Here is a 26,415-nt window from a genome sequence, read left to right on the forward strand (position 1 = left end):
TAACACCAGAGAACACTGAACAAACCTTACTCTGCTCACACAGATTTTGCCTGTTTGACTTCCAGTTTTGCCAGGACTCCAAGACTTGAAATGTGAATTTCCGGTCTTGGCATCCTGGCAAAACTGGAATGAATGAATCTGCAGATGAATTATTTAGATGTTTAAGCATTGCTACACTGGATTGAAAGTCTTGAGGCTGTGGGATGGGGAAGATTGAAGGAGGAATGAAGGGACAAGGGGGTTTAGGAGGTTAAGGCCCAGCTCCAGCACCACCAGAGAAGCCCAGGAGGGTCTGAGGGCTGCTACAGGCACCCCACCTCTTCCAAGGCCTGAGCTTGGTCCTTCCAGAGCCTAAATCCATCAAAAAGTAACTCCTTCCCTTCAATGGGCTTAAACCTTGGAGCTGAACTGCTGGAGCCACCAGTGAGGCCACTGGTTCTGCCCTCAAAGCCAGTTTGGGGCTGTGGGCTCCCTGGAGCACAGCCCTTGTGCTCTGGACAACAAAAACAACCACATGAATTCCAGCAAGAAACTGCTGCTTTCCCACTCTAACCTGGCTTCAGCTTTTTGTCCACGCCTATCCCATTTTTGTGCCGTGCACATCCCATTTTTATGCACATCCCATTTTTATGCACGTCCCATTTCTGTGCCATGCATATCCCATTTTTGAGCACATCCCATTTTTATGCACATCCCATTTTTGTGCCGTGAACATCCCATTTTTATGCACATCCCATTTCTGTGCCATGTATATCCCATTTTTGAGCACATCCCATTTTTATGCACATCCCATTCCCCAGGATAACACAAACTGCCTGTCCCAAAGGCTGGTCCTGCCTTCCCTTCAGCTGGCTGTTAAAACCTGCCCAAAGAGTGAATTTGCCTCTGAGCAGGGAACCAGGGCCTCCTGCCAGTACCTTCTCCTTCATCTTCTCGATTTTTTTGACGGAGCTCCTCCGGACGTGTTTCTCCTCAAACTTCACATTGGAGGTGGAGTCGGGGGAGCGCGGGGTCTGCTTGTCCTCCTGCTTCACCGACTTCCCAATCTGCTTCTCCTCCTGCTTCTCTGCCTCCTTCAGCTTGCTCTGGGCACTGATGCTGTCGGCGTTGTACATGTGGTAGGTTTTCATCACCTGCAGACGACAAAATCCAACGCTCAGCTGTGGGAATCCCTAAAATCAGAGGGGTTTGGGAAAGCTGCAAAAGGCCTCGGAGACAGCAGAGCTGTGACTGGAGTGAAGCAGCAGCCGTGAGATGGGTCAGCAGAAAAATTATGTGAGAAGTAGAAAAGTAAGGACAAACAGAACAATGGTCTGCGTATTAATGCTTGTCAAGAATAACTCCCTAAGCTGCAGAAAAGTTTATCTGGAGAGATAGGAGGGAGTTGTAAGCTGAATAATGGAGCTCTGTGCATTGAGTTTGAAGGCTTACAAGCAGGTATTGTATTGGAAATAAGCAAGCATTGTTTTAACTGAAGGTACCTGTGCTTACAGTAGTGGATAGAACCACTGTCAATGTGCTTTGGCTTTGTGTGATGGGGCAAAACACTTTTAAAGTGAATTTAAGATTGAGTTCTGGGTCTGCTGCCTGGGATGGGAGCTGCTGGCATCTTCCCAGTGTCACAGCCACGTAATGAGGCTGCTGCTGGAAAATGAACCAGCCCAAGGCACGTTCCCAGCAGTCCTGTTGGTGATTTGTGCACAGCCCCGGCCGGCGCCAGCGCCCAGCTGTTGGTCTGCAACACCTGAACCCACAAAAAACCCACTCAGGGGAACTTCCAGGTCACAAAAGCAGGGCAGTGTCACTGTCACATCTGCTGAAAAATCTCTTGGCCAGGATTCCTTCTCCTGGGAAGCTGAAAAGCCTCAGAGAAAAAAGGAAAACAATATTATCTGATTTGCTTCTGCTGTGTTTTGCTGCTTTGGAATGTGGCTGGAGAGTGTTCATCCAACAGGTGGATGTTTCATTGGTTTCATGGGAATTGTTTTAACTTAATGACCCATCACAGCCAGGCTGTGTCAGACTCTGGAAGGAGTCACCAGTTTTCATTATTCTTGTTAAACCTTCTGTCTGTATCCTTCCTCTGTTCTTTAGGACAGTTTTAGTATATTCTTTATATTTATTCTTTGTATTCCTTATATTTAGTATATATATTTATATTATATTCTATGATATAATATAATATCATATCATATAATAAAATAATAAATGAACCTTCTAAGAAGATAGAATCAAAATCTTTAGTATCATTTTAGTAGAATATAATATAATAATAAATGAACCTTCTAAGAGCATGGAATCAAAATCTTTAGTATAATTTTAGTAGAATATAATATAATAATAAATGAACCTTCTAAGAGCATGGAATCAAAATCTTTAGTATAATTTTAGTAGAATATAATATAATAATAAAATAACCTTCTATGAGCATGGAATCAAAATCTTTAGTATAATTTTATAGTGTGGTTCTTGGCTTTATGGAGACCTGGACCCTGTGCTGTACAGGCACCTTCTATTACAGCACATTTTTATTAGTGAATATAGATAAATATCCCCCCCACAGTGACAAAAATCTCATTTGTTTCACGTGGTATTAATGCCTAGGTTTGTGTTAAGCACATAGAACCAAAGGACACGAGGCCTAAGCCACTTTTTTATCCACAAATGCAAAGCAATTTGAATCCCTCACCAAAACAAACAAGATACAACACTCACAGGGAGCCAAAAAAAAAAAGCACAATCGCATAAAGTCACCCATTCAAGCAGCAATAAAGGCTCCACTTGTGAACAATTTGATTTATTTCAGATGAAAACCCATTTACAGCAGAACACAACACGACTCTGCCTCGGTGGGCTGCGTGCTCCCCCTCTGCAGCGATCAGCAGAGGGCCCAGATTCAAAGAGACTCTGGGTTCAAACATGAAAGGGAATGTGACTGCAGCCAGTGCTGAAGAACATCCTGAATAATTCACACCCCGCACTCCCAGCCCCTGCAGATGCTCCGACTATAAAGCAGGCGTTTATAATTATAATAATAGATGCAAAGGAGCTGCTTTTCCTCTCTTGCTCAGAGAGCAAAAGCAGAGGGAGAAATCCCCGTTTTGATGGGCTTTTAATGGTTTTGTGCCACGCTGGCAGCCACAGGCTCTGCTGTGGGGACACTGCTGAGGGCACAGGACAAAAAGTTCCAGGCTGGGACAACCCTCAGTGTTTTATTTGTGCAGAGAAAGTAAAGATTTCACCATTTTGCCCCAAAAGCAAATCATCTTTCTTGATTCCAATTCTTTGGATATGGAATTAGGGAATCAATGAGGTTGGGAAAGACCTCCAGGATCATCCAACCCAGAGCCCTGAGTGCCACATCCAGCAGAAAAAGAGGTGGAATTATTCCTAAAAGCACCAATAAATTGAATCACTGGTGGGGTGGCTTTAATTGCAGCAAAAAAAAAAGCATCTTTTAGCACCACCAAAAGTGGCTTTTTGCTAAGGAAAAGCTTTCCTGGTGAAGGGACAATTTAGAGCTCTGCAGCAGGAGGAATGAATAAATAAATAGATCTCTAACTCCCAGCACTGCCATCAAAAATATCAATACCTTGCATCACTTTGTTTAGCAAATTCTGGAAGCTCTTCCTTCCAGGGCTAGAGAAATTAGCAGAATTCACTATTTGGCTCAAAAAATGACCTGTCAGAGCCTGGCCCCCAGAAATGACCCCCAGCCCATGGAACTCCACTCAGCAGCCACTCCAGATCAGAAATTGTTCCTAAAATCTGTTTTTTTAGCAGATCCACGTCCTTCCTTAGGATCCCATCCATGACAGAACTCAAAAATTGAGCCAATTATGCCCTCAAATAGAAAACCACTTCTGGAGAGCTGATTTGCCTGAATCTTTGGCTTTGAGGCTCTGACTGTAATGAAACAATCCCCTCTATACATTTTACTGACACAGGGAATTTCAGGGAAGCCCCTGAAGCTCTGCAGAACTGATTTTTACCCCGAATTTCCCCACAGGGGCCACGTGCCACAGGCTGAGAAGCAACCCTGGGTCACCTTTTGGAAGGAGGAAGGCCAGAACAGAAACCTCAGTGTCGTGACCCAACAAATCACCAAGGAAGGACAAAACGAAAGGCACTTTGAGGCACTGAACGCTGAGTTCTGCTTTTAAGGAAGAGAACTTGCTCAGCAACAGCAAAATTTTCATCAAGCAAGAGGCTTTTCCTTTCAATAATGCGAGGAGAAGAAAAATCCCCGCGCGGCGCATGAGCCCTTGGGGACACACCCCTCCTCTTCCTCCTCCTTGGGGTCTCCAGCGGGTTTAGTGAGAAATAAAAAGCAGAGACGGGAAAATCTCCCTCTAAAAGGAGCTGTTCTGCTGAGAGCCGAGGGGCAAACAGCTCACACCACACAAACCCCAAGATTTTGGGCATATTTGGAAATAATTCTCCCATGTCTGGCTCTTTTTTAAAGCATCGCTGCAGCAAAGTGTGCAAAGGTGAGATCTGTGGGGAGCCAACGCTCAAAAAGCTGCAACAACACCAGGACAGAGGGGGAAAAATGAGATTTATGGAGCTTTAGAGCAGGGATTGCAGCCTTTCCTCAGCCAGAAGTCAAACACTTCTCCCTTCTGCCGGAGGAGATGCCAAGAATGAGTTTGATTTACCGTGTAGAGCTCGTTCAAGACCTTCATCAAGTCCTCCTGGAGCTGCAGTCCCACTTCCTTGCTCTGCAACAGAACAGAGAAATGAGAGTGAATTGAGGAAGAGGCTGCAGAGGAAGCGAGGACGGGGCACCCACAAATAATTCAGGCCCAATTAAGGGGCACTGGTGAATCAAATCAGTGCCCAGCCCAGAGGCGCGCGGTGTCACGCTGCAGCTGGGGTGTTAATAAAAAATAAAAAAGAGAAAAAGGGGGGAAAGGGGAAAAAAGGGAAAATAGGGAAAAAAAAGGGAAAAAAGGGAAAAGGGGAAGAAGGAAAAAGAAGGGAAAAAAGAGGAAAAAAGGGGGGGGGGGGAAGGGAAAATAGGCAGGAAAAAGGAAAAAGGGGAAAAAAAGGAAAAAAGGGGGAAAAAGGGAAAAAAAGGGAAAAAGGGGAAAAAAGGAAAAAGAAGGGGGAAAAGGGGAAAAAAGGGGGGGAGGGGAAAAAAGGGAAAATAGGCAGAAAAAAGGAAAAAGGGGAAACAAGGGAAAAAAGGGAAAAAAGGTAAAAGAAGGGAAAAAAGAGGAAAAAAGGGGGGGGGAAGGGAAAATAGGCAGAAAAAAGGAAAAAGGGGAAAAAAGGAAAAAAGGGGGAAAAGGGAAAAAAGGGAAAAAGGGGAAAAAAGGAAAAAGAAGGGGGAAAAGGGGAAAAAAGGGGGGGGGAGGGGAAAGAAGGGAAATAGGCAGAAAAAAGGAAAAGGGGGAAAAAAGGAAAAAAGGGGGAAAAGGGGAAAAAGGAAAAAGAAGGGAAAAGAGGGAAAAAGGGGAAAAAAGGGGGGGAAGGGGAAAACAGGAAAAAAAATTTAAAAAGAAAAAGAAAAAAAAAGAAAAAAAAAGAAAGCTCAACGGAACACAGATGGAAATTTCCAGAGAACGTGAGATTTTCAATTTTCAAGGCTGAAAATACAGAATTTTCCCATTTTCATGAGATCAAGGAAGATTTTGGATACAGGACAGCTTGGTGTGGAAGCTGAAGAAAAGCAGGGTAAGAAAGCACCACGTAACAACAATAACTTAATTCAGCTCATAGATTTTACTCATTCACTGCACACCAGGGCAGCATTTGTGTGCCCGAAGCCTCATGTTACAAGTGTTTCATATCTACTGGGGCAAGCAAATTTGATAAATTCAAGATTATTTATGCCTACAACATTCAGGAAAAGAAACAGATAAAGAGGCAGTGCAGCCAAACCCGGGCTTAAACCAACATTTCTGCCCAGGAAGTCAAGATAGAGCGAAGCCATGAGGAAAAAAGCCAACAACACACTGATAAATTGAAAAGCCAGAAGAGAAAGATTATTTGATTTAAATTTAAATTATTCTTTGCTCCACACTGTCCAGTTCAGCAGTGCTTGGAGTTTCTGAGATTAAAAAGATTGCTTTATTAGAAATTTATTCTTATTCTTTTGGGGTGTTGTGGTTCAGACCAGCCTGGAACTGCTCTGCTGGCAGCACAATGGGATTCACAGGTATCCCATGCCCAATCCTTTGGATTGTCCACATGTTCCAATCCCATATTCCTCACCCTGCTGCCCAGGTGCTACAGTTAAAAGAGCATCAGACACAAACACTGACAAAGAAAAGCTGCTCCTGAGGAGTCTCTAATTTAGAGAGACTTTCTTGATTCCAAACAGGGTTTTCTCCCCATAAATATCCTCAATGAAGTGGATATGGCAGGGAAAGCTCCCTGCTCCAGCAGCACAGGGAACCTCCCAGCTGAAATCAGAGCAGAAAATCTCTCTTAAACCCAGCAGGGCAGGCAGATGCTGAGCTGGTACCTGCTCAGCTCAGAGGCACAGCCTGTCCTGAAGCCCCTCTGCCCACTGAAGAAATCTGCTTTTCTGCCCATTAACATTTGCCAGTCACTTCACAACATCCACACGTAAAAATCTGCCAAACTGGAAAGAATCAGCTTGCTCAGACACTGCTCTAATTTAGAGAAAAGCACAGAGCTGGTGATCCCCAACCTCCAGGGGAGTTTGAGGAACAAACCCACAGGATTTCACCTCTGGAAGCAGCTGGAGCTGAGGCTGCTGCTCAGCCCTGCAGTGATCTGGGGTGCTCTGGCTGCCTGTCCTGGATTGCCAAGGGAATTGTATTCTATTTCCCATCTGTATGCAGCTCTCTTCTGTTCAGTGGGCAGTTTTCCTTGTCTCTTCCACACTCAATCCTCCCTCCCTCCAGAGAGACATCTGCTGATAACAGGCCATGGAATGTCACTGCAGGGCTGATAAGAGCTACAGCACCCCATGGGAGATGCTCCCCCAGAGGGAGGAGCCAAGCATTCCTACCCGGATATAATCTGGAGCTTCTGGAACACCAGCACAGCTTCTGCACTGGATTCCCAGAGGAACAGCAGCTGCCTCTGCCACTGGATCTCCAGAGGAAGACTCCACCTTTCTCCAGGATCCCTGCTCCAGCAGAACCACCCCTGACACTCCAGGAGGGCTGCAGCCACAATTCCAATGGCACTGCTGCCAGCACCCTGACCCACAGGGTGTCAGGCTGTGCTCTGACTCTGGCAGTGTTGTTTTGGTTCACTGCATTGTTTATTTTATCCTTTTATTTTCTTCCCTATTAAAGAACTGTTATTCCTGCTCCCGTATCTTTGCCTGAGAGCTCCTTAATTTCAAATTTATAGCAATTCAGAGGGAGGGGATTCACATTTTCCATTTCAGGGGAGGCTCCTGCCCTCCTTAGCACACACCTGGCTTTCCAACCCAAGACACTGCCTTTTCCTCCCTGTGGAGGTGATTAATGGAAGGGACCAGCCTGCAGCGCCCTGAGCACTGAACTCTTCACACAGAAGGATCTTTCCACACACACTCCCAGGGCTGCTGCAACCGCCTGGCCTGGCCCCATCATCTGCCTCTCACCCCTGCTCTTTCCAGCCCATTTTGTTCCTTTCTTGCACTGGAAAATTGCTCATTTGCTGCACAAATTGCTGATGCGTTAATTATGCGACAGATTAAAATGAATGTTTTAATGCAGGCTGGGGTTGAAGGGGTAAAGATGATGCCAAATTGTCAAAACACAAAACTCCCTGTGCTTCCAAATGAGCTCTCAAGAAAGGAGCTGCTGCATTGCTGGGCTGGAAAAAACCTTTCCATTAGGGTGAAGGTAAGACAGATCACAGGGGACAGATCACAAGAGCTGTGCAATGAGCACTGGTAATGTAAAACTGTTCCCTGCACTGATTCCACCAAAAGGAAAAAAAAAAAAAGCTGAGCTGGCTGACCCTGATAAATGAAAATACATTGGAGGAAGCAGAAGGGTTTGCTTGGGAAAGTCAGAGGAGAATGGATTGGATGTCAGGAAAAAGTTGCTGCTCCAGTGCAGTGGAGGGAGGTGGAGGTGATGCACAAAGAGAATTTCCCTGAATTCCCACAGAATTCCAAGTGCAAATGAAAGGCTGATGATCTCACTGCCATACAGGCACGAGAGATTCCAGCATCATGCCAGAAAGTGCCGCGGAATTATGAATAAAATCCATGCCAAGAAAAGACAACAAACTCCTGGCAGCTGTGAATGTCTCAATATCAATTACTATCGCAGCGGCCAATTCTGCATTGTTCTGTATTTTCTCTGTTATTCTGGCTGTTTTGCAAAGGCAGAACAATTCCTTTTGTAAACAAGGCAATAAATAAAAGATATTCTGATCAGCTTTACTGTGATCTACTCCTGGCTGTACCTGCAACCAAGTCTATCTGTACCTCCCTTCACATAAAGAAGGGCTTGTGCAACAAAATCTTAATTAATTGGCTCCACTAATGAGCTGGGTGTGTGTGGGGTGGAGGTGTCCCCACCAACTGTCTGTCCTTCTTATCTGACCAGGTTGAACCCTTCTCCTGTAGATCTGGGAGATGATCTGCCTGGAAGAGCATCCCTGGGACACGGCACAGGAGCTCCCTGCACGCCGGAGGACGCAGGGAGTGGGGAGCTCCTCACCCGGGCTGGGCAGGGAGAGGTCACACAGAGAGCTTCCACAGCACCACCAGCTTGGAGAGACCTTCAAGATCATTAAATCCAACCCAGCCCCAACATCTCAGCTCGACCCTGGCACCCAGAGCCACATCCAGGCTTTGCTAAACACCCCCAGGGATGGTGACTGCACCACCTCCCCGGGCAAAACATTCCAGAACTTTATTGTCAGATTATGCTCTTTTCTGACACAGAGATGGGGCAACTGAGAGGCATTTTAAAAACTTTTATTCTGTTTTCAGTCTCACTTGAAGGGTGAGACAATACAGGTGTTATAATTCATTCCACCACAATCAGAAGTTAACTATTTCTTAATTACAATACATTGTAAGTGTTTCTTGGCCTATCAGCTTTTGCCACACCATACTGTAAATGCCTCATTCTCTACAAATTCATTTCCCACATTTTATCACTCTTTCTGTGAAAAGCTTTTTCCTGCTCTCCAGCCTGTATCTGCCTTGGTGCAGCTCGAGGCTGTGTGCTCTGGTTCTGTCAGCTCCTGGAGACAGAGCCCAGCCCAGCTGAGCACAGGCACCTTTCAGGAGCTGGGAGAGTGATGAGGGCAGCCCTGAGTCTCCTTTGCTCCAGGATAAACACCCCCAGCCCCCTCAGGGTTCCTCGCAGGGTTTGTGTTCCAAACCCATCACCAGCCTTATTGCCTCCTCTGGACGAGGACGAGGAGGAGGATTTCCTTCCTGTGATGAGCACACCTTCCTCTCAAACCAGGGAAGGATGAACACCCCTTCCCTTCCTCTCAAACCAGGAGGTGATGAGCACCCCTTCCCTCCTCTCAAAGCAGGAGGTGATGAGCACCCCTTCCCTCCTCTCAAAGCAGGAGGTGATGAGCACCCCTTCCCTCCTCTCAAACCAGGAGGTGATGAACACCCCTTCCCTTCTCTCACACCAGGCAGGGTGATGAGCACCCCTTCCCTTCTCTCAAACCAGGCAGGGTGATGAGCACCCCCTTCCCTCCTCTCAAACCAGGGAGGGTGATGAGCACCCCCTTCCCTCCTCTCAAACCAGGGAGGTGATGAGCACCCCCTTCCCTTCTCTCAAACCAGGGAGGTGATGAGCACCCCTTCCCTCCTCTCAAAGCAGGGAGGGTGATGAGCACCCCTTCCCTCCTCTCAAAGCAGGGAGGGTGATGAGCACCCCTTCCCTCCTCTCACACCAGGGAGGGTGATGAGCACCCCTTCCCTTCTCTCAAACCAGGAGGTGATGAGCACCCCTTCCCTCCTCTCAAAGCAGGAGGTGATGAGCACCCCTTCCCTCCTCTCAAACCAGGGAGGTGATGAGCACCCCTTCCCTTCTCTCAAACTGGGAGGTGATGAGCACCCCTTCCCTTCTCTCACACCAGGCAGGGTGATGAGCACCCCTTCCCTTCTCTCAAACCAGGGAGGGTGATGAGCACCCCTTCCCTTCTCTCAAACCAGGGAGGTGATGAGCACCCCTTCCCTCCTCTCAAACCAGGGAGGTGATGAGCACCCCTTCCCTTCTCTCACACCAGGCAGGGTGATGAGCACCCCTTCCCTTCTCTCACACCAGGCAGGGTGATGAGCACCCCCTTCCCTTCTCTCACACCAGGGAGGGTGATGAGCACCCCTTCCCTCCTCTCACACCAGGGAGGGTGATGAGCACCCCTTCCCTTCCCCGCACACCAGGAAAGCAGCAGCAGCAGCCAGGGAAGCCCAGCAGGATGTGGCAGGAATGCCAGGCTGGGGATGCAGGTTTCCCCCAGCCCAGGAGGCTGCTGTGAGCACACACACACTCCTTTGTTACTCCAGGGTGTATCTACACCATGTGCAGGGCTGGAGGTTCTGCCACCCCTGGCTGGAACATAAATTCCCAGCACGGGCTGTGCCAGCTCCTCAACAGCCTCTTTGTTCCAGCCCTCCTCCCCTCCACCTCCCCTCTAATTTAATCAAGATGTTTTTGGGATCTACTGCGGGGCTGTTCCGCATTCCACCCAACATTAACGACTTCAGCTCCCAAATATTTGGGGGGATAATAAAGAGGAGAGCTCAGGAATGCTGTCAACATTCTCTGCCCCGGATCTCCAGCCCCAGCAAGGTCCTCCCAAGCCTGACAGAAAGATGGGATGGCTTCAAAATCAACATTTTCCTGAGGTGCTTTCCCCATAAACCCAATGACAGCTCAAGCTGCGGGAGGGTGAATGTGTAACACACCAAGACAAGAGATTTTTATCTAATTTGCCGCCTCAAATTATGTCAGAGGGTGACAGCTGGAGCTGGAGCCCAAATCTGCTGATTCTGGAACAATATCAGGTCTCTGCATCTTTTTAAAAGCAATAATTAAATGTGCCTAGGTGGAGAATAAACATTAAATATTGCCACGTTGTTTGAGTGAGGGGAAGGATGCCAGGAGGAGAGCAGGGATGCAGCACAGAGATACCAACTCTGCACCTCCGTGAGAGTTTCACCCACGGCATTCGCACATTTACAAATTTACACCGTGATAGAAACATATTTGTACAAAAGCCCAGCTTTTTAACCATCACAAGCTTTTTAACCACCACACTTGTGTCCTGCGGTGGCTTTTCCACGCGTGGGGGGCTTTAAGAGTCGTCATTTTGTGGTACCAGAGCAGCAAGAGGCACAGTGCAGCTGTGAAGTAGGTCATGACAGACCCCTTCAGAGAATTAATAATTCCTTTTCCTTGATTACTGCGAGGCTTTTAACCAACTCATTGTGGATTTTCCATTTCACATCAAACACCCCGCAGTGTACCAGGAGATAAACTGGGGGGTTTGCCCACCATCAAAGACGCTAAACAGGAGGAGAATTCCAAATCCTCAGGTTGGCTTTCTTGAATCCAAACAGGGTTTTCTCCCCATAAATATCCTCAATGAAGTGGATATGGCAGGGAAAGCTCCCTGCTCCAGCAGCCCAGGGAACCTCCCAGCTGAAATCAGAGCAGAAAATCTCTCTTAAACCCAGCAGGGCAGGCAGATGCTGAGCTGGTACCTGCTCAGCTCAGAGGCACAGCCTGTCCTGAGGCCCCTCTGCCCACTGAAGAAATCTGCTTTTCTGCCCATTAACATTTGCCAGTCACTTCCCAACATCCACATGTAAAAATCTGCCAAACTGGAAAGAATCAGCTTGCTCAGACACTGCTCAAAGTGAGGCTTCCACAGTCTGTTCTTTTAAAAAAGGTAATTTTCTGTGTTTTTTTTTTTTTTTCCCTTCCTTCAATTTGAACAAGATTATCAGGCTGCTTCTAGGAAAATTTCAAAGAGACAACACAGAAAGAGTGATTAAAGGGACCAAATTAAAGAGACTGCTGCTCAAAGGTCTATACATGTATAAATAATCCCAAGGGATCCCACTCAAAAGATACGTCTGGAGGCAAGAAAACCTGATAACCATGCAAGGAACAGGAAGGTTGTTCCATGCAGAGAAATGAAGGGTCACATTAAATAGAGAGGGTGACAGGGGGGTAGAGGAGAAAAAAGGAAATCAAAGCAGGAGTCAGCACAAATAGAAAAATATTTTGTGTGGAAAAAAAATACATATATAAATATAAAACCAGAGAGGGTGACGGGGATAGAGGGAAAAGTGGAAATCAAAGCAGGAATCAGCTTAAATAGAAGAATATTTTGGGTGGAAAAACCCCAGATATAAAACCCATGTATGCCATAAAAACCCATACATAAATATAAAAGCATACATGGATATAGAAATGTAGAAATAAATAAATAAAGGCGCCATGCAGAAGGAGGACAAGCAGGAGAAATCAAAGGGAGATGAAGGAATGGAAAGGAGCAGACATCAAAGCAGGATGATTTTCCAGGAGAGGGAGAGGTGACCGGAATAGCAACGCTGGTGGCACCCGGGCTGGGAACTGCAGCCCTGCACCAGAGCCAGCCCTAAACCATTAACTCTGCCCAAACAACAAAACATCACCTCCTCCCCAAGGTGGAACTATTTGTCACTAGGACAATTCCATCCCCTCCACAGTTTTATTTGCTGGGAATGTGGTTATTTCACCATTTATCTTCCCCAGAACTGCACTGACACCATCCCTGGGGGCAGACAGATCCCAGGTTCCCACTGACAGCACCAGGATTCATCTTCAGGACTGTCAGAGCAGCCAGACCCTGAGCAGGAGCATCTCCCACCAACACCTAAAAGTGTTTCTTCAGGAGAAACCAAAACAAGGGCATGGAAAAGTACAGTGCTCCAGGAATTCCTGCACCTCAGCTGAGAGCTTCCAATCCAAACCCACACTGGGGGCACACAGCTCAGACACGGCAAGGCTCCGCAGGAAAAGGGAGCCAGGGAAGTAAACAAAGCCCAGAGGCAGGGGAAAAGGGGCTGACACACAATGTTCATCCAGCAGCACCCAGGGCTGGCTCTGGCAAAAAGCACAGCTGCTCTTATCAGCATGGATAGCTTTGAAGTGGGTGGCATGCTCCAATCCACCCATGCATCCATCCATCCATCCCTTCATCCCCTTATCCATTCCTCCATCCATCCATCAATCCCTCCATCCATGGGATCCTATCCTATCCCATCCCACGGATCCCATCCTATCCATCCCTCATCCATCCATCCCTTCATCCCCTTATCCATTCCTCCATCCATCCCTCCTCCATCCATCCACCCATGCATCCATTCATCCATCATCCATCCCTTCATCCCCTTATCAATTCCTCCATTCATTCCTCCATTCATTCCTCCATCCATCCATCCATCCATCCATCCATCCATCCATCCATCCATCCATCCATCCATCCATCCATCCATCCATCCATCCCCTTATCCATTCCTCCCATCCATCCATCTCTCCATCCATGGGATCCTATCCCATCCCATCCCACGGATCCCATCCTATCCATCCCTCATCCATCCCTCATCCATCCATCCCTCCATCCCTCACACAGCCCAGTTTGTGCTGGCACATTTTGGGTGCTGGGAACCCAAGAAGTGCCACCACAAGCCCTCTGAAAGGCCGTGTGCATGCAGGCAGCCCCGCTGGCTGCTGGAATTCACTGATTCCAGACTGACAGAAACCCATCCCTGCTCCCCCATCAGCCCTCTGCAGAGTCCGAGGGTCCCAGAGTGACCACGGGAGAATCTCACCCTGAGCACTCTCCACCCCAGCCTGAGGAGACAAAGCGCACACTGCCACCCTCCTGGTGATGTTCTGGGTGCAGAAGGAGCTGCTGTCCCCACCTGAGGCTCTGTGCTGCTCCAGCTCTCTCTGCTTTCCCCTCCTCACTGCCACAAGGACACGTTTCAATCACTCAATCACAGAATCACCAAGTTGGAAGAGACTTGCAGGATCATCAAGTCCAACCCAGCCCCAACACCTCAACTCAACCCTGGCACCCAGAGCCACATCCAGGCTTTGTTAAACACCCCCAGGGATGGTGACTGCACCACCTCCCTGAGCAGCCAGTCCAGAATTTTATCACTCTTTCAATTAAAGAGTTTTTCCTGATATCCAACCTAAATTTCCCTTGGTGCAGCTTGAGACTGTGACCTCGGGTTCTGTCAGTGCTGCCTGGAGAAAGAGCCCAGCCCCACCTGACTAAAACCACCTTTCCTTTTTCCTTTCCTTTTTTCCCTTTCCTTTCCTTTTCCCTTTCCTTTCCTTTTTCCTTTCCTTCCCTTCCCTTCCCAGCCCTTATCTCGCGCAGCCAGCCCTGCAGGCTCCAGCCCTGATCACAGCTGCCCTCTGTCCTTTGCAAAGCTCTGCACACACTCAGAGATGCAGCAGCTCAAGAGCTCCGTGACAAAAGGGACCTCAAGCACCTCCTTTTTCCCCTGCCTGTCCTCCCCACCTCACCTGCTCCATCCCAGCATGACACAAAGCACTGATTTGAGAGAAAAGAAGGGGAAAAAAATATCAAAGAAAAGGATTTTCTGCCTCAGGATCTGCTTTTCCCCCAGCAAATGAGGATTTCTGTGTCACCATCCTCTCCACATTTCATGGCATTATTTGCAACCTGACCAGTTCCCAAATTTCAGTTGGTAGATTCCCCACCAACACCTACAGCAAGGCAGCCTGGCTTCGCCAGCAGCTTTCCCTGTTTTTAACCCAGGAAAAGGTAAAAAAAGGTGGAAAAGTCTTTTTTTTTTTTTCCTTAAAGTCCAGAGACACTCTGCCATCCTCTGCTGCGTTGGGGATATTTTACAAACACGTCACTGAGGGGGGTTACAAATGGGTAATATTCTTTAAACTCACGGACTGCAAAGCTGCTTTGCAATATTTTAATCACACACCTGAGCTGTTTTCTAGCCTGCAGGACCTTCAGCAGCAATTCAAGCTGCTTCTTGCAGCTCAGGAAGGGAAGAGACTCCAGTGAAAAAGCACAGATAGGTCCATGTCAGCCAAACTGCTCTATTTATCAGCTGCTACCAGATAACAGAGGATGCAAGTTTTGGTTTTAACCACCCAGCACAAGTGGAGTTGTAATCAAACACCTGATTTGGCCTTCAGCCAAGCTGGTATTCCTGGCAAACAGCCAAAGAAGTAGTTGGGATTTAACAACAAGTGCCTTTTGTTTGCACAAATTAATGTGGAGCTTGCCCTCGGCCTGTGAGAAACAAACCAGAGATGGTATTTTGCTGTTAATTGGTTATTTATTTGTTTTTATTCTTGTCCTGCCGCCCAAAATGAAGTATAAACATGGGCTTGCCCTGCTTTATAAGGGGCTGAAGATAAAGTTGCCATTTCCAGCCAAACTGGGATAATATCAATTTCCAAGTAATGCTTTGCCAAGGCGTTTTCCAGGCCACCTTGCTCCAGCACAGCCCTTGTTGAAATTCAACAGGGAGATTACTCCTCCTTTGGAGGGATTAGAGGAATTGAAGAGTAACTGCCATTCAGTAATCCCATGTAAGTATCTAATCAACCATAATGTAATTACCAGAAAGTTTTAAAAGGTCAAAAAGGCCTCAGTGTGACATAACTTGAAAAGGAGAAGATTCCTCCTCTGCTCAGGCAATGACAGAAAAAAGAAGAAGTCTAAGAGAAACAGAATGTGAAAGTGGAATGTATTTCTCATTCTCCATTAAAAACTCAAGAGACAGGCAGGAGAGAGGGAACAGCACAGATTTTGTTCTCCTGATGTCTCAGGTTTTAGATTTATTTCTATTTTTCACATGCTGTGCAGCTTTAGTGTGTGGGTCTGGGCTTCACATGAGGGGATGGTGAGCTCTGCACAGAGCAGGGAGACAAAACAATTCCTGCTCCAGCTGGGGACCAAGGACAAATGATCCAAACCTCAGCCCAGGAGCACAAACAGCGTGGAATGAAGAGAGAAAAACAAGGATGGGACTGCATGGGCTGGAGATGTAACTGGACAATTAACTCCAATATGCAAATAGAGCAGAACTTATAAAAGTGAGAGACCCCGTGACCAGTTGTCCATTTTGTGACCATTTGGGTTCATCTTGGGTCCATTTTGTCACCATTTGGGTTCATCCTGGATCCATTTTGTGACCATTTGGGTTCATCCTGGGTTCATTTTGTGACCATTTTGGGTTGTGCTGCCCAAGGTGGATCCCTTGAGGAGATCCTTTTAAGAAATCCCTGCTTTATTCTTTAGCTCTGTCTGGTCTCTGCTCCAGCTCAGCCTTCCCAAGGCATCACTCAAAGCCACGAAGCCCTGCTGGAACAGGGAACCTCCTCTCCAGGTAACACACAACAACTGCTGCTCCTTCAAGTGCCTCTTAACACGAAACTTCACAATACTGAGCATTGTTCATTTTCCAGCACCCTAAACAAGCTGCTTTTTATAGGGTTCTTTTTACACTTAAAGCAACAGACAGAAAATAGGAACTCTCTGAACAATCCCACCCTTCTCCAGGCCTTGCAAGGGCAGAAAGAACTTCCCAAGCTCAGAACAGGTTGCAGGGGGTGGGAGAGGGTGAAGAGGAATAATTGGCTTTTCAAAGTCATTTATTTTATGTGACAATTTTGATTTTAAAGACTTCCAGCAGGCGAAGCAGCAGAGGTTGCAGCCATGTCTGCAGGGAGCAGGCATCACCCCAGAGCAGCACTTCCGAAGCCCCCAGATGATGTTCCTCTAACTGCAAAACCAGATTCCTGCTAGGAGAACCCTCCCACACCATCCCACCTTCCTTCCCAGGTGGAAATCACGGGGACAAGGCAAACAGGAGACCCCAGCTGTGTTTTCTCCTTTTCCCAGATAAGGACAATACATCCTTTTATCACCTAGCACAGGAGGGATTCTCCCTAATTTTTGTTTTAACAGCAATTTCTCCATGGCAGATAAAATTCTGTCTTTAAAGAGTTGGTTCTTGACTAATGCTCAGAGCTGAAGAACCTTCTGCTTATTTAATTAAATTTTCAGCATTCATTCAAAATTGTGGAGCAGGCTAAGAAGAGGAAAAACACAATTTAGACCAACAAATCTCAACTGGCCACATTGGGGAAAATGCCTGAAAAAATCAAAGGCAAATCAAGCACAAAGAGGGAAAAAACCCTCAATAAATGGATCCACCACAAGTAATAGCTGGAATGGTATTTTACATATATATATATATCTAAACTATGTAAAAAATATAATATATATATTATATAAAATACATATATAATATATATTATATATATATTTAATATATATTACTCCACAAATAATAGGTGGAGTGGTATTTATATATATATAAAATATGTAAAAAATATAATACATATGCTATATAAAAATACATATATAATATATATTTTATATATATTTACTATATATTACTCCACAAATAATAGGTGGAGTGGTATTTATATATATATAAAATATGTAAAAATATACTATAGATATTATATATATAGTATATATAAAATATATATAAAATCTATATTATATATAGTTATTACATATATATTACTCCACAAGTAATAGGTGGAATGGTATTTTTATGTATTTATATCTATTTATATATTTATATTTATCTATATTTTAGAGATATAAAAATGCAAAAATATATATAATATATATACACTATATATTATATATATAGTATACATATAAATACATATATAGTATATATTATATAGAGATATTATATATATATTTGTATTACTCCCCAAGTAATAGGTGGAGTGGTATATATATATATATATAAAAAATATATATTTTATATATATATAAATATATATAAAATATATATTAAAATATATAAAAATATATATGTAGGTATATCTATATATATAAATATATATAAAATATAAATATTAAATAAGAATATCTATTAAAAATTATAGAAGAACCAAAGTGAAGTTGTGTGCTGGAGCACTCAGTTACCTTCTTGAAGAGGCGTCCCGAGTCCTCGCTGACCTGGACAAAGCGTGGGATGATGTTGTTGAGATAAATGTCACTGAGGGTGGTGTGGTCCCTGCTCTCCCTCTTCACCTGGTTGAGCAGCAGGTTCCAGCAGTTCACTGGTGACAGCACGTTCTGATCCTTCCTGCAAGGACACAAAACAGGAACAACTGGACACGATTCTACCGTGACCCTGGGCCTGGAGATGAAGCTGTGGGGCGGGTGGGATGCTGAGGAGGAGAGGTGGATACAGAAAATACACCCTCAGCTCCACTTCCCTACATTCCCATGAGCTTCTGTCCCCAACAAACAGATCCTGTAAATGAAGCTGCAGCGTGCCAAGTGCAGGCTTTCATTTCTTCCCTTTGAATCCAGGATTTGGTGCATAAATCAGAGCCTGAGGCAGGGAGGGCGATGGCTCCAGTGTCTGACAGGAGCTTTCACAGCCCCGTCTCAAGCATGCGGGTCTCAACCACAATAAAAAAGATTTCAAGCACCCAGTGTGCCAAACAGCATCTGCATAGGGAACAAAATGCTGTGTCTCCTGAGCAAAGCCCATTATGGGAAGGCTTCTCTATCTGTCCCCAGCCACAGACAGCAGCACTCCCAAAAGCTGCTTCATTTGCTCATCTTTGAACCTTCCCCACCTTCTCTCAGCTGGAGCAGCCAGCAAATGAGCAGTGCAAAGGGCAGCGGGGGAGAGGAGAGGAACTTTGGTTTATTTGGGTCAGCATTTCATTTCTTGGAAGGGATAATTTGTCTCACAGGGCAGCATTTCACCCCAGATGAAAGCTGGGGGTGCTCCAGCAGCAGATCCAGGTGGAGCCTTAGTGACAGCGTTTCCTTCTCTGCAGCTCTGCACACCACTCATTCACAGCACAAAAATATTTATCTGGAAAAGAGTAAAACCTGTGGTGCAAAGCCCTGATTATTGCACAAGACTCTTATCAGATTTCTTTCCTCCTAAAAGAAATGCAGTTTAATTCCCATTGAAAAGGGAATATTCTGCACTTGAAAGGACAGCAATCTGCTGCAAGAAACATTGGGAAAATGGGAAAACTGACCCAGGGCAGAGTTTCATTACCCTTCTCGTGACACCAGCAGTTGGATTTGTGCTGCAATATGGATAATTTTAGATAAAGAGTTTCAGAACAGCTGATCTTGATTTTTTTTTCTTAAAAAAAAAATAAAAATTGGAAAGTTCAGGACTGACTGCAGCTTGTGATCCGGACTGCTTCACCCACTGACTCCAGCTCTGCCCTCCAGAGCTGGCAGAGCTACAAGTGAAAATTACCCAGCTACCATGAAGAGTTTGGGAATGGAACAGAACAACAAAAAATGCCCGCACTCTCCACCAGCCGACCAAAATCCTGCCTCAAAACCCCTCAGAGCCCCATTAGCAGCAGCAGCTCTGTACAGAGGAGCCTGACAGCTGGTCTGCAAGCAAAGCTGAGTTAATGGAAGAGATAACAATTGATGATTTTCAAGTGTATCCATAGCAAAGGAAAAGACAAGGCTGTCAGCACAGAAACAGATTAGAAAAGATACATGAAAATTTTTGTAAGCTAAATTACGTGCATAAGTAGATGTGTATACATAACTTATTAAATTTCTCTAAAACTTTTGCCAATTACATTAACGCTAATTGCTTTGCACCAATAAATATAATAAATTATTGTGATGTAGTTAGTGACTCAAGAGCACGCTTTGTTAAGAGTATACAAGCTGGAGAACACGCAGAATAAAAGCTTTATTCTTCCTGGACCCTGATCACGTGCGTGTATGTCACATCTGACCTAGCAGGGACAGTTCTGGCTGCCAGGGAAGGAGCAGGGAGCAGCAGGAGAGCCCCGACTGCCCAGGGAAAGGAGAGCTGCAGGAGTTAAGTGGGAGTGAAAGCCCAGCTGTCCCAGCCACAGCAGCCCTGGCTATTCCAGGGCAGCGAATAGCAGGAATGCCAGCAGCCTGTGGAAAGCCCGGGTGCTCGCTGGCGCCAGATGGGTGCTGACACGCTCGCTGTGGTCACACATGAAAGGCCATCCTGCAGGAAAAGTCACCCCAAGCCCCACAGCTCCCAGTGCACAGCTGGGATTGTCACCTTCAGGATGCTCAAGCCCCACACAGCCAGATTGTCATTTTAAATTCCTTTAATTTCTTGCCGTTGTTGCTGTTTTAACCCCTTCAGTGCCTTGCTTCTGTACAGATACAGCATTTCCACACCAAGGAAGAGAGGCAAAACCTCTCCTTAATTATTTGCTATCAGCTATTCAAGGCAGAAACAGAACAGAAAAGGAAATAGTTGCTTCAAACCTCCCAAGCATCCTTTAAAACTCCACGCACATTAACTTTTAAAGCACCTCTGGAGCTGCAGCTTCCCCTGGGGTGGGACGTGGGCGCAGTTTTCCCACCAGGGAGCAGGAGTTCTACAACTGCTCACAACAGAACCTCTTCTTCCTCACCACAGCAGATGGCAGGGAGCAAACTGGCATTCCCATTAACCATTTCAACCCTCAGAGGAGCTGGCAAAGGCACTCTGCTCCCAGCTCCATGACACCACAGAGGAGGGATGGAAAAGGGAAGGGAAATACCACTGGGGGCTGGTGGTGCAGCCATCCCCAGCTCCGTGCCCACACATTCTGCACAGTGACACAGTCCCCCTTCACCCTGGAGAGGTAAAACTGATGAGATCGACCCCAAAACTTTTAGGATGTGAATATGAACTTTCCCACACTGCTGGTGCCTTCACACTGACAACAACTTTTTGATTCAAACCTCCCCCACGAGCAAGAGGAGGAGGAGGAGGAGGAAGATGCCAGGATGCAGGTTTATTTCAAGCACTGTTTCTCCTGGTGTAAAGATGGAGTGGTGATAGTGAGTGTGGAGAGTTTATTTAGGGTAGCCTAAATTACAGCAGATCACAGCCATGGGGGCTGGCTGGGAGCAGGAAAAGGAAGCTGTGCACAGATTTTTTAGGGAACCACAAATGATGAAGCCCTGTGGTTTCTCGGATGTTATCTTGATCGGGTCCTGAGCAACTTCCACTTCAAAGGTTTCAGCTGGGTCTCAAAAAGATCGTAAGGGAAGATTGAGTCTCAAGTATCTTAATTAAATTACTCATTCATACAAGGGACTTGCAGGCAGTCCAAGATTGATCTGCTTCAAAGCAAGCAGGGCACAGAGACAGATGCCAGCGACCCTGAGTTGGGCATTGAAGGAAATAGGAGAGAAGTCATCCTACAAAACAGCTTCAAATAAAGAAATAACCAATAACAAAATAAATAAGAAATTCTTTAAAGTAACCTAAAGCCACACCCACAAACCAGGAATAGGAACCCTGTGTTTCCATGAGGAGCACAAGGTGAAGGAATAAATCAGATGAGAATGAAAATATTACTGAAGAGAAAGGCCCTGTCCAGCCTGGCCTTGGACACTTCCAGGGATCCAGGGGCAGCCACAGCTGCTCTGGGCACGTCTGCCAGGGCCTGCCCACCCTCCCAGGGAGGAATTCCTTCCCAACATCTCACCTAAATTCCCCTCTCATTTGAACCCATCACTCCGGTCCTGTCCTGATGAAGGGTCCAAGGGATGTCCCACTGTCCATGGCAACAGAAAACTGCCTGACCATCCTTGCTGCGAGTGAGGCGTTTAACACAACACCTGAAGCCTCCTGTTCCACCTCCTGATCTCCCCAAAATATTCCGATTTTCCCTGGATGTGTCCTGCAGGCTTTTCCACAGCTGGTGCATCCCAGGACAGCCAAGTCTGCGAACCCCCGGAGCTGGAGCCAGGCCAAGTGTGAGAGCAGAGATTTCATTGTTCCTCTAAATACTCCTGCAACCCTCTCTGAATTTCACCCTCTGCAGCGTGCTCTGGCAAGAGAGGCCACAATCACAGCAATGTGGTGTGAGACTGGCATCACTGAGAGGATAAAAAACAGCACAAAAATCCTCCCTGAGGTTTTCCATCCATTTCTGCTGGTCATGTACCCCTGGCTCTCTGCAGTCACACAGGTCACTGAATCAATGAATGTTTAATGCTTACAAAAAGCTTCCAAATGGGGTTATTTGGCAGGCTCAGAGTAAAATGTGCAGGACTCTGTCTCAGCTAAAAGAACCACAAAAAATGGCAATGTTTATTATTATTATTATTAACAAAGCCCACATGATGATGATGATAATGATAATAAATAATAATAATAATAATAATAATGTAAGCAAAGCCCACGTGACCCAAATGCTTTTGTCAATTCCTCCCTCACAACCTGTATCATCCCTGCTTTACAGAAATCATTTTACTTCTAGGAAAATTAAAGCTGAACGTCTCTGCAAGCTGCTCATTCAAACCCACGTTTGATTTTCCCTGACACAGCTCATTGTTAGCTGCAAATTTTGAGAATTACAAGCATGGACATCCATGCTGCTCCCTGCCCTTCTCTTCCAAAAGATTCCAGTTATGAACATCTGTTGTTTACAAGTGCTCAGCCTGAAGGTTGCCAGACTTATTCTTCATCTTCTACTTCAAGGCAAAGGCTGCCAGAAAGGCATCTGAATTTCATGCTGGGATATCCTGGACATTCAGCTCTCCAGCTGACAATTGCTACTCAGGATCCTGCTTCCAAAGATTATCTTGATTTAAAATGTGGCCTTAAAATAGCATTGTCTTTTTTTTTTTTTTTTCTTTTTCCATTTTTTCCCTCAAAAGCAATCACTCAAGATTTGCCATGGTTTTCATATTGCTGACTGACGATCTGAATAGGCAAATGCCTCCAGGACAAAAATTCCATGAAATAAGAGAACTCAAGGCTGGGGTTGGAGGTCCCGGGGTCTGAGTGCAGGGGAACAGAGCCTTTTTGGGGGGCTGGAAGTCACCCCCAGACCCAAGGGCCACCTGTGAGATGGATGCTCTGATTTATACCTCAGGTACCAAACCTGGGACAAACAAGCTCCTGTAGCAACCACAGTTAAAATTTGAAAGGGTATCATCAGATGCTGAGGAATTTATACAATACATACACCAAATAATGTGTATGACTATTCCCTTTAATAGCCTAATAGATTAAAAAAAACCTTTTTAACAGAGAAGAGGCACAGTGAGGTCTAACAGCCATGGCAGAGCAGTTAGAAGCAAGTAAAACCTGGGCTTTGTCCAACTGCCATCAACTCCTGTGTCACCCTGGCTAAATCAATCTGTTCCCCTTCTTCAGAGACATCAGATGAGGATAACACACACCTCCCCCTGTAAATCACTTTAAGGTGCTCCAGTGGAGCTTCAAACCGAGCAGTGTAGGGCACCCTTTCAGCCCAGACCCAGGCACCTCCAGCTCAAAACCCATCTGGGAAATCGTCCTGCAGGAAAGGCTGAGAGATCTGGGCTTGTAGAGCCTGAGAGATCTGGGCTTGCAGAGCCTGAGAGATCTGGGCTTGTAGAGCCTGAGAGATCTGGGCTTGTAGAGCCTGAGAGATCTGGGCTTGCAGAGCCTGAGAGATCTGGGCTTATAGAGCCTGAGAGATCTGGGCTTGCAGAGCCTGAGAGATCTGGGCTTATAGAGCCTGAGAGATCTGGGCTTGTACAGCCTGAGAGATCTGGGCTTGCAGAGCCTGAGAGATCTGGGCTTGTAGAGCCTGAGAGATCTGGGCTTGCAGAGCCTGAGAGATCTGGGCTTGTAGAGCCTGAGAGATCTGGGCTTGCAGAGCCTGAGAGATCTGGGCTTGTACAGCCTGAGAGATCTGGGCTTGCAGAGCCTGAGAGATCTGGAGCTTACAGAGGCTGGGAGATCTGGGTTTGTAGAGCCTGAGAGATCTGGGCTTGTAGAGCCTGAGAGATCTGGGCTTGTAGAGCCTGAGAGATCTGGGCTTGTAGAGCCTGAGAGATCTGGGCTTGCAGAGCCTGAGAGATCTGGGCTTGCAGAGCCTGAGAGATCTGGGCTTGTACAGCCTGAGAGATCTGGGCTTGCAGAGCCTGAGAGATCTGGAGCTTACAGAGGCTGGGAGATCTGGGTTTGTAGAGCCTGAGAGATCTGGGCTTGTAGAGCCTGAGAGATCTGGGCTTGTAGAGCCTGAGAGATCTGGGCTTGTAGAGCCTGAGAGATCTGGGCTTGTACAGCCTGAGAGATCTGGGCTTGTAGAGCCTGAGAGATCTGGGCTTGTACAGCCTGAGAGATCTGGGTTTGCAGAGGCTGGAAAACTGGGCTTGCAGAGGCTGAGAGAAATGGGCTTGTAGAGGCTGAAAAACAGGGTTTGTACAGGTTGGAGAACTGGGTTTGATGAGGCTGGAGAAGAGAAGCTTTGGGGTGACCTAACTGTGCCCTTCCAGCACCTGAAGGAGCTGATGAAAGATGGAGAGAGATGGTTGAAAAGGGACTGGAGGGACAGGACACAAGACATGGCTTCAAATTGACAGAGGGCAGGTTTAGAAGGGAAATTGGGAATAAGTTCTTTCCTGTGAGGAACTGGCACAGGTTGCCCAGGGAAGCTGTAGCTGCCTCATCCCTGGAAGGGTCCAAGGCTGGGTTTGGAGCAACTTGGGATGGTGGAAGGTGTCCTGGATGAGCTTTAAGGTCCCTTCCAACTCAAACCATCCTGAGCTTCAGTGCAAACGTGGCCACCTGATCAACTCTTAGACATCTGGCTGGCATTTGATGGCTCTGTCCATCAAATCCGGCACACAGCTTTGCCCACCTTTCCCAAGAAAATGACTCCTTTTTTGCACATTCCAGTTCTTACATCCCATTCCCTATTAACAACACACAACCTACCAGGAGTTACTGCCATGAATGAGCACCCAGGAGCAGGGAATGGCTTCTGTGCCCAACACAAACTTAGGGAATGTCTGGCTCTGGAATTCAGAGCAGTGCTGGTGCCTACACTCCCTCTTAACAACTCTCTTTTCCATTCCTGTCCTTGCAATCAAATCTTCAACGGGGGAAAAAAAACAAAGAAAATAATATATATAAAGAACAATAAATCTCACAGGGCTTTGGGAAGCCCCACAGCAGCCTGCACCTTTGCTCTTTCCCTGAAGCCTGTGCTCTTCCCAGCGTGGAGGAATCCACACACTCCAGTTCCTAAAGCCTCCTGCCCTGGGGAGCATTCCCTTGCAGGAACACAGTGGGAGCAAGTGGGCAATCCCACAAGAGCTGCAGAGCAGGAAAATGCAAATTACAGGGTGGCTGCCTGACAGATTTCCGTGTCAGGAGATCTAAAAAGGGGATGTGCCACGGGGAGCAGGCAGGCAATGATACGGTACCTTCCGACATAATTACCACTTCTGGGGAGAGCAGGCTATTATGGGGTATTTATAGGGTCAGAGCCAGGCAATTACAGAGCAGGCTCCTCTCCCAGACGTGTAATCCTGAGGAGCAGGGAGCTGATGGCTGGCTTTGATCAAACGGGGGGCTCCCAATGGGATTCCAGCTCCAGCATCTCCACAAGAGATGCCAGCCAGGATACTCCCTGTGATTCAGGCAGGGCAGCACTGGGGACAGGTGGTTACTAAGGGAATTGCTTCCCTAAGGATCCCTGTGGCATTCTGGCACTCTCCTGAGTGGCACAGCCAGCACACAGGTGCTGCATGGCCAGCCTGACCTGTGCCACTGCTGACCAACACTGCCCACACACCCAGCAGCCTCAGACATCGTGTTATTTTTCTCTTCTTCCAGCTCTTGACCAAATTAATTTGTGTATTTATGACTCAGACCTTGCCGGGATACCATATTCCAAGAGCAAGGCATTTTTCTGGCACTCTGCAGCTAAAGTAAGAGAAATCAGGAGCCCAAGCAGCACCAGCCCTCTCCCTGCAAATCCTGCAGGATTCTGTTCAACTCTGGTCAAAACTTCCACATCATAAATTCATTCTAAATCCCCCAGCAGAAGTTCTGTGCCACTTTCTCAAGCTGAATACAAAAGTGTTTCTGATGGGTAGTTTGATATCGTGTAATATAAAGAAAATCACCTCAATTTTCACCAGAAATAACAACAAAATCAACTGAAAACACCCATCGTACTACAGAATAAAATTGTATCCTAGACATCATCTCTTTAGTCCCATCTTAAAGGCACCTGCAGGACGCACACAGTTTATAGTTATAACAACACTTCCACTCTAAAGGAAAACTCCTTCAGACTCTGACAGGTCCATGGATGTGCAGAAAACTGTTCCCCAATGTGTCACACAGCTCTGCTCTGCAGCCAGGCTTTCCTGAGAACACAGCACAACGTGTGCTCTAAGTGACAGCCGAAGGGAATGACATCAAAGCTGTGCAGACAGGAAACTCAAATGGTGCCTCCTTAATGGCTTCCACAAAGAGAGCTGCTGCTGGAAACGGGAAGCTGCCGTGTCCCCACATCCCTCCAAACACGGCAACAACACAGCACAAACACAGCCAGAAGGGCCCGACCCAAACAATGCAAAAAGTGACGCTGCACTCGGGGCGGG

The 26,415-nt window shown here is 46.5% G+C and overlaps 1 protein-coding gene across 4 annotated transcripts in view; it reads right to left on the minus strand.

The window, feature by feature from the left end:
- Positions 1-26,415, minus strand: part of SRGAP2 (SLIT-ROBO Rho GTPase activating protein 2) — a 114,407-nt gene that overhangs the window by 53,332 nt on the left and 34,660 nt on the right. For all 4 annotated transcript variants that reach the window (XM_038162218.1, XM_038162217.1, XM_038162216.1 and 1 more), the window contains 3 exons: positions 17,965-18,127; positions 4,659-4,721; positions 918-1,133 (listed from right to left, as the gene is read on the minus strand). In XM_038162218.1, the coding sequence (XP_038018146.1) occupies positions 918-1,133; positions 4,659-4,685 (243 nt within the window). In that variant the 5' untranslated portion in view covers positions 4,686-4,721; positions 17,965-18,127. The remainder of the gene's footprint in view (positions 1-917; positions 1,134-4,658; positions 4,722-17,964; positions 18,128-26,415) is intronic.

The sequence above is a fragment of the Motacilla alba genome, chromosome 26 (genome assembly GCF_015832195.1).
Source record: "Motacilla alba alba isolate MOTALB_02 chromosome 26, Motacilla_alba_V1.0_pri, whole genome shotgun sequence".
Taxonomy (NCBI): Eukaryota; Metazoa; Chordata; class Aves; order Passeriformes; family Motacillidae; genus Motacilla; species Motacilla alba.